Source organism: Rhodotorula toruloides (assembly GCF_000320785.1).
Source record: "Rhodotorula toruloides NP11 unplaced genomic scaffold Scaffold49, whole genome shotgun sequence".
Classification (NCBI taxonomy): Eukaryota; Fungi; Basidiomycota; class Microbotryomycetes; order Sporidiobolales; family Sporidiobolaceae; genus Rhodotorula; species Rhodotorula toruloides.
The window spans coordinates 6,209-13,735 of NW_015623009.1; the positions used below are offsets into that span (position 1 = coordinate 6,209).

The 7,527-nt window shown below is 63.5% G+C and overlaps 4 protein-coding genes across 4 annotated transcripts; 2 read left to right on the plus strand and 2 right to left on the minus strand.

Annotated features, from left to right (window-relative positions):
- Nucleotides 1–432: 432 nt before the first annotated feature.
- On the minus strand, nucleotides 433–1,015 carry RHTO_06701 (F-type H+-transporting ATPase subunit j; the record flags this gene model as incomplete). Its single annotated transcript, XM_016420360.1, has 4 exons — nucleotides 433–497; nucleotides 648–718; nucleotides 892–934; nucleotide 1,015. Coding segments are annotated over 4 exons (180 nt in total).
- A 255-nt stretch (nucleotides 1,016–1,270) lies between these two features.
- Nucleotides 1,271–3,756, plus strand: RHTO_06702 (26S protease regulatory subunit 6a; the record flags this gene model as incomplete). Its single annotated transcript, XM_016420361.1, has 10 exons — nucleotides 1,271–1,495; nucleotides 1,631–1,756; nucleotides 2,276–2,681; nucleotides 2,749–2,834; nucleotides 2,900–3,106; nucleotides 3,159–3,277; nucleotides 3,340–3,430; nucleotides 3,490–3,572; nucleotides 3,644–3,674; nucleotides 3,742–3,756. 10 exons carry the CDS (start codon nucleotides 1,271–1,273, stop codon nucleotides 3,754–3,756), a joined length of 1,389 nt encoding a protein of 462 aa, XP_016269212.1.
- Nucleotides 3,757–4,324: 568 nt separating this feature from the next.
- Nucleotides 4,325–6,071, minus strand: RHTO_06703 (mitochondrial carrier protein, GTP/GDP transporter; the record flags this gene model as incomplete). The annotated part of the gene is made up of 14 exons (XM_016420362.1): nucleotides 4,325–4,334; nucleotides 4,396–4,461; nucleotides 4,523–4,638; nucleotides 4,700–4,741; nucleotides 4,834–4,935; nucleotides 5,003–5,120; nucleotides 5,183–5,242; nucleotides 5,305–5,417; nucleotides 5,483–5,495; nucleotides 5,570–5,576; nucleotides 5,639–5,741; nucleotides 5,804–5,846; nucleotides 5,906–5,936; nucleotides 6,005–6,071. 14 exons carry the CDS (start codon nucleotides 6,069–6,071, stop codon nucleotides 4,325–4,327), a joined length of 891 nt encoding a protein of 296 aa, XP_016269213.1.
- A 160-nt stretch (nucleotides 6,072–6,231) lies between these two features.
- On the plus strand, nucleotides 6,232–7,224 carry RHTO_06704 (60S ribosomal protein mitochondrial precursor; the record flags this gene model as incomplete). The annotated part of the gene is made up of 1 exon (XM_016420363.1): nucleotides 6,232–7,224. One exon carries the CDS (start codon nucleotides 6,232–6,234, stop codon nucleotides 7,222–7,224), a length of 993 nt encoding a protein of 330 aa, XP_016269214.1.
- Nucleotides 7,225–7,527: the final 303 nt, after the last annotated feature.

Genomic DNA, 7,527 nt, shown 5'->3' on the forward strand with positions numbered 1-7,527 from the left:
GCGAGACGTGGGACCGTCGCTCGAAGCCGCGAGCGAGACTCTCCGCGTGATTGGGAGATGGCGTCCCCAAGCGAGACTCGACGAAACTTCTCACTGCGAGCGAGATGAGGGCGTGGCTGGCGTTCCGAGGGTAGCAAGGAGCGTAAGCTTGGCGAGTGCTGCGTTCTTCGTCGATGGAGCCGTTCGTAGTTGTCCGCACGGCCAGCCGGTCGAGCGAGAGGCGAGCCCCGTCCACAAACACGAAGCCCAGCATGGCGAGCGTCCCGAGCCGCTCTCTCCTCCCTGGCCGAGTCTGCCGGCCATCACGTTTCGTCCGTTTCGACGAGCGCATCCACGGAATACCATTTTGCACGTCGCGTCGCTCCTCATTCCACCGTGTCTACTGCTTCTCCGTCAACCGTCAACCGAACCAAACGAGGCGAACGGGCGTGCTTAGTGCGCGGCGGGGGTGGACGAGATGCGGTGAGGGTTCTTGGGCGAGTTCTTGAACTCGTCGCCTGGTATGCGGCGAGGCGGGAGGAAGGGGAAAGTTCAAGATGGGGTCGAAGGCGCGAGGGGAGCGAGAGGGGCAAGAGGAAAGCGAGAGTTCCGTCAGCTGTGCCCGCTCCTGACCCAGCACATCTTTTACAGAAGAGGTAAGTACTCACTCTGGAGCATGGCGTTCTGTGCGGCGTTGACGAGGTAGAAGGTCATGCCGGCGCCGACCATGAAGGGCCACCTGTGTGGTGTCGCGAAAGGCGTCGAGTCGGGGCGTGGACGTGATGGCGTAGACGATGTGTGAGAGAGCGTGTGAAGCGATCAGACACAGCAGACCAGGCGCGGATGGAGGAAGGAGGCGAGATGGCCCGGTCAGCTCGGCGGAGGGGGGAGAGGTGGAGAGTTGGCACGCACATGGGGCGGAGGAAGGGGGTGGGCCACGCGCGCATGCCAAACACTGTCGTCGTGGGATGGTCAGCTCGTCTGCTCGTGTCCCAGGCGAGGTCGTCGGGGGTCGAGATGGAACGGGGTGCGCACTGATGAAGCGAGGAGGGACGGAGCTGCGACGGGAGAGAGCGCCGCGCTGGTCAGTCACAGTCTGCAGTGTCACTCGTCAACTGCGCACACTCACTGGGTTCGCGAGACTGTGCGAGGCGACGAAGGGACAAGGGAGAGAGCGGTCGCTGGAGAATACAAACTCGAATACAACTCGATTTGTATTCAGACTCATTACAACCACGCAAGGGCTGACGACTCTCTCACGCTCTCGCTCACTCTCTTGCTCTAGCTGGACATGGACGCACAGCCTCCGCACGACGACGGCAGCAGCCAGCAACCCGACAAGGACCAGCCCGCCCAGCCCGCGCGCGCAAACGACGATGCCACCATGAGCGACTCGCAACCCGCTCACTCTTCACAGCCAAACGAGCCCGAGGAGGAGCCGCTGCCAGACGAGATCCTCAACGCCAGCGCAGACGACATCATGGCCAGGACCCGCCTCATCGACAACGACCTCAAGGTGCGCTCCACCTCCCTCGACGCGATGTCATCTCGCTCGCTTCTCATCCACAGCCTCGCTGGGCTCCTCGAAGCGTTGTATGCATGCCTGTGATCTTAGACTCGGAGCTGACGGGAAGCGCTCGGACTCCGGCAGGTCATGCGGAGCGAGACGATGCGCCTCAACCACGAGCGCAACAAGATGAAGGAGCAGATCAAGGACAACACGGACAAGATCAAGAACAACAAGATGCTCCCCTACCTCGTGGGCAACGTCGTAGAGGTGAGTCGCGCCCGCTTGCCCGCCCGCACTCCAACTTGTTTGCGAAGGACGGGGGTTTCTTGCGAGGAAACTTGGAGGGCGAGATGGAGGGATGCGACGCATGCTGCGGGGTCATCTGGCGGGCGTGCTAGGAGGCGCCGATTACGGGCGGAGGTCGAAATTGCTGAAGGACTTGGGGCTTTCGCGGATCTTGGCCGCGGAGGACGTTTTGCACCGCCGAGACTCTGAGGACGACTGCCGCCGGCCGAGGAGGTGTATCGATTGCGGAGGATCAGGCTGGCATCCGTGAGATCGGGCTAGCGACGCAGACCTGACGAGGGCAAGATGTGGGGAGAAGCGGTTTCGCGACGTTCGAGCTGGCGGGAGATGGGCTCGATGAAGCCTGGCTGGCGGAGGTGGTCAGCGCACGGATGAACCCCGCCTTGGAGGAGAGAGGCGGTGGCAAGTCCGCGACAATCAGCAGCGTCCCCTTTCTCGCCCGTTCTAACCGCTGACACTTGCCCCGCTCCTCCCCCACAGATCCTCGACATCGACCCGGATGTCGACGAAGACGCCGAGGGCGCCAACGTCGACCTCGACGCGCAGCGCAAGGGCAAGTGCGCCGTTATCAAGACCTCGACGCGGCAAACCATCTTCCTCCCCCTCGTCGGCCTCGTCGACCCCGCCACCCTCCGCCCGAAAGACCTGATCGGCGTCAACAAGGACTCGTACCTCGTGCTCGACACCTTGCCTGCCGAGTTTGACTCGCGCGTCAAGGCGATGGAGGTCGACGAGAAGCCGACCGAGTCGTACAACGACATCGGTGGACTCGACAAGCAGATTGAGGAGCTCGTCGAGGCTATTGTCTTGCCCATGCAGCAGGCCGAGCGCTTCAAGACCCTCGGAATCAAGGCCCCCAAGGGTTGCTTGATGTACGGCCCTCCAGGTGCGCGCGATCCCTCTAATCCTTGCCTTGCTTCCTTCGTCTCTGACACGCTCCTTCCTTCTCGCAGGTACCGGAAAGACGCTTCTCGCCCGTGCTTGTGCTGCGCAGACGGACGCGTGCTACCTCAAGCTCGCCGCGCCCTCACTCGTCCAGGTTCGTCTCAATCCGCCTCGGGCTCATACTCGCCTCACGCTGACCTCCGCGTTCTCTCACGCCAGATGTACATCGGTGACGGCGCCAAGCTCGTCCGCGACGCCTTTGAGCTTGCGAAGCAGCACAAGGCGGCCATCATCTTCATCGACGAGCTTGACGCGATCGGCACGAAGCGTTTCGACAGCGACAAGTCGGGTGACAGGGAGGTGCAGCGGACTATGCTCGAGCTGCTGAATCAGCTCGACGGGTTCTCGAGCGACGACCGGATCAAGGTGCGTCGCGTTCCTATCCGTCAGCTTTCGTCACGCTGACTCGCTTTCGCAGGTCATCGCGGCGACGAACCGAATCGATGTGCTCGACCCGGCGCTGCTGCGTTCCGGCCGTCTCGACCGCAAGATCGAGTTCCCTTTGCCGAACGAGGAGGCGCGAGCCAAGATCATGGAGTGCGTTCCCGTCGCCTTCCCGCTCGTCGCAACCCGGTATGCTGACTTGACTGCACTGCCAGGATCCACTCGCGGAAGATGAAGGTCAGCCCGAAGGTCAATTTCGAGGAGCTCTCGCGGAGTACGGACGAGTTCAACGGTGCGCAGCTCAAGGTGCGTCCTTCCCCTTCCGTCGACCGCTCGTTCGTCAGACTGATCCGTTCGCGCTCCAGGCGGTGTGTGTCGAGGCGGGCATGATTGCGCTGCGAGAAGGCTTCACCGAGATCAACCACGAGCACTACTTGTCGGGCATCCTGTGCGTGCCGCCTTGTTGCCAACGCCGACGACGACGCCTTGCTGACCGACTCCTCGTCTGTTTCCCCGCAGCGAGGTCCAGTCGAAGAAGAAGAACGATCACGTCCGTTCCCCGCTCCTCACCTTCTCCCGCTCGTATGCTCGAGCTAAAACATCTGTCTCTCCCGCAGTTCTACTTCGCCTAGACAGCTCCTCGCAGCTCCGTCACGCCGCTCGCATGTTACCTCGTCTTCCGCACCGCTGTTCCGTCTCCCTTCACTTCCGTACGGCCTTTCCGCCCTGTGTGTTGCAACTGTATCACCGACGCATACAATTCGCGCACGACTGTCACTCGACAGCGACAGAGTGAGTTGGCGAGGGGTGCCTTAGGCTGCAGGCTCGATCTCGTGCTCGCGGCTCGCAGGAGACATGGAGCGATGGAGCAAAGATCCAGCGCCGACCACTCGCCCACGAGTCACTCGCATGCGCCTGGTCTGCTGAAGAGTTCCTGGTAATGAGCGGTGCGATTGCTGCGCTTTTGGTTGGATGGGGGACAGAAACTGTCCGAGCGAGGAGACCCCCGCCGGAGACCGTACAGAGAGAGAGAGAGAGAGAGAAGGACATAAAGAGTAAAGAGAGTGTACGAGTGAAAGGACAAGGGTGTAGGGAAAGTCTACTTCAGTGAGCGCCCGGGAAGAAAGCGAGTGGTAAGTGAGCCGAGAGGGAGATGGAAATCTAGGGGGTCAGGAGGGAGGTCTGGGGTGTCTAGCGCGTTCAGACGAAGCTGCGGTGCGGCAAACCCGATAAGCAAGATTTGCGAAGCTGTGCGAGGGCACGGGACGCACTTGGAGAACCAGGGGATGAGGGATTGCGCGAGGGTGAACGAGAAGATGAGCTTCGGACCGACGACGCTGCGAGACCGATCGTGTCAGCTCTCCAAGACTGTCGTCAGTGCGAGCCGAGCGAACGCACAGGACCTTGGGCGTGAGACCCTTGAAGAACGCCGAGAAGCCCTCGTGCTTGATCAAGTCGCGGACGACCGTCATGCCGCCGACCTTGGACTCGAAGTTCTGGTTCTGGATGCGGGTCTGCGTGGCGTGCGAGTTCGTCAGCGTTGACTGCAGGCGCGAGTGGCGCCAGCGGACGCACCTTGATGACATCGAGGGGCTGCGAGATGGCGATCGACGAGACCTGCGGCAGCGATGGCGGGTCAGCTCGTGGGCCTCCAACGTCTTCCTTCACCACCCCAAAGACGTCCGTGAGCAGGGAAGGACGGGACGCACCGAGCCGGCGATCGAGGCGACAAAGTTCTGGTACCAGGTTGCCGAGCGGTAGTCCTGGAGGCCGAAGACGTACTCCTTCGTGAACGCCGAGCCACCGAAGAGCTGTGGGAGCGAACGAGCGGGTCAGCTTGGGCGAGACGAGCGAGAGCGCGCGTCGGCGGGGACTGACAGCGAACGAGCCGGGCGCGTTGCGAGCTGCGGTCCACGAGGCGCCGCGGTACAAGCCAAAACCCTCGTCGCGGACGATCTGGACGAAGCCGCGCGAGCGGAACGCCTCGGGGTTGGTTCTGCGTGCGATACAAGAGGAGGAGTGAGCGGGAGCGGACGGAAGTAACCGGGCTGCACGCACTGCCGTTTGATCTTGAGGACGTCGAGGGGAAGGAGGACGATCTCGCCGATGCCGGTGAGCCTGCGCGAGGACGAGGAGGTGGTCAGCTCGGAAGCAAGTCGAGCGAGTTTGGCGGAACGCACGATCCAGCGGTGGCCGACATCATGGCCTTGCCGTTCTTCTCTCCAAAGGTGTTGCTGAACTGCGTCTTGAAGTTCTTGGAGAGGAAGTCGTTGAAGTACGGCTGGCCTCCGAACTGCGGGAATCGACCTGGGTCAGCTTCGACGACTCCTTCCCGCAATTCCTCCTCGATTGGCTCACCTTGTACACTCGCCTGCACGGTGGGACAAGCAAGAAGGGACTAGGTCAGCGGACGAGAGGGTAGAGGGTAAAGGATAGGCGACGGACTGCAAGACTGCGGGCGCAACGGGGTCAGCTCGTCTTGGCTTGTCGTCGGCCGAGCGGCTCGGCACTCACCCTTGTAGCCAGCGGCGTAACCGAGACCGGGGAAGAGGGACAGGAGCTTGCGGCCTGCGGGTGCGGTCGCGTGCTCCCTGAAGACAACCTGCATCATCGGCATCTGCGCCCGAACGAGCGTCAGCGAGGGAGTCACTGCAGTGACAGTCGTCCTCTCGCACTCACGCCCGAGACCTTGTTGGACATGAGGCGCTTGGCGACGGTGTCGCTGTGACCGGACGGAAGAGTCAGCGAGGACGAGGGCTGAGAGCGAGGACGGGTGCGCACACGGGGTGGAAGATGATGAGCTCGGCGATGCCTGCATTGTGCGATAAGCGTCAGCGAGCCCCGATAAGCGCGAGGACGGCGAGCGAACGGGCGACTGACCCGAAGTGCCAGATCCGAGGATGCGGGCGGCGTGCGAGTCCTTTCCGCCGGCGGGAGGGGGCGACATGGCGAGTGGCGGGGTTGAGGAGGGTCACGCGGAGAGGAAGACGGCGAGCACGCGAACGCTGGCGAGCGACGAGACGACGACGGCGACGAGGACGAGGGCAAGCTCATCAGCGCATCAGCGCGGCACTCTCGCGCTCTCACTCTCGCGCTCGACTGCACAGATGAACCGGACAGCTGGCGCACTCGCTCGCACGGCAACAGCCGGCGCACGCACCCGCCAACGACCACCCGCACCGCTCGCCTCGTTCGCACCGCCCTCGTCGACCCGGCCCGCGTCAACAGCAGCACGGGCGGCAGCAGGGGAGGATGCAGACGCGGCAGAGCGGGTGCACGCACTGCGGGAACGGCTCCCAGAGCGCATCCAGTACGGCCGCGTCGCCCGGTCCCGCCTCGAGGACCACTACACCCACTCGCTCTCGCACGACCTCATGTACCTCCTCTACTCGCACAAGCGCCACACCGAACACCGCCCGAACCCGCTCGAACGACAGCTCGTGTGGGACCCCGAGAACCCGTACACCCGCGGGCGCGACAAGCTCCCCCCGACCCGAGGCGGCCGCGCCCTCGCCCCGAACCCGTCCTACACCTCGCCCGACTCGGTCCCGCGCCTCGAGTCGATCGTCGTCGAGTGCATGACCAAGCACGCCCTCCAGGCCAAGAGCACCCTCCTCCCCCTCATCATGGCCTTCCAGGCCATCACCGGCGAACCCCTCCAGTCGGCCCACCCCGGCCCCTACGGCCCCGGCTCGGGCAAGGGCATCGTCGTCACGCGCACCACCAAAAAGTCGGCCTCGTTCAAGGTCCGCGCAGGCATGCCCTCGGGCGTCAAGGTCGAGCTCCGCGGCGACGAGATGTACCAGTTCCTCGAGACCCTCACCGACTTTGTCCTCCCGCGCCTCAAGACGTTTGCCGGCATCCCTCTCCCCGCCGCCTCGACCCCGCGGCAAAACATCTCGCTCAACTCGGGCGTCGTCGCGTTCGGACTCACCCCGGACGCCATGGGCCTCTTCCCCCAGATCGAAGTGAACCTCGACCAGTACCCGCGCCTCTTCGGCATGAACATCTTCTGCAGGACGACCGCGCGCGGGCGAGGCGCGCAGGACCAGGCGCGGGCGCTCTTGTCGGGAATGGGTCTGCCGTTTGTCAAGCGGTAGCCAACGGGCGGGCGGGCGTCATGGGCGGGCGGGTGTCGTGGAGGATGGGTGGCGCATACGGGGCGTGTAGTTAACTCGCATTTTGCATACTCCGCAGTTCAAGGGCATCCTCGTTGCGCGGCGTGCTTTCCTCTATTCTTTCCGCATGAGGGCGCTCCTCTGCTTCCTGCTTCATTCCTGCCCATACAGAACAGCTTGGCTGTCCCTCTGCCGCTTGGGGCACCGGGACATGCGGCGTTGACTTGCTCCGAGGAATGCGCCTTCAGCGTGGCGGAAGCTCTGCCCTTGCTCTGCCCTTGCTCT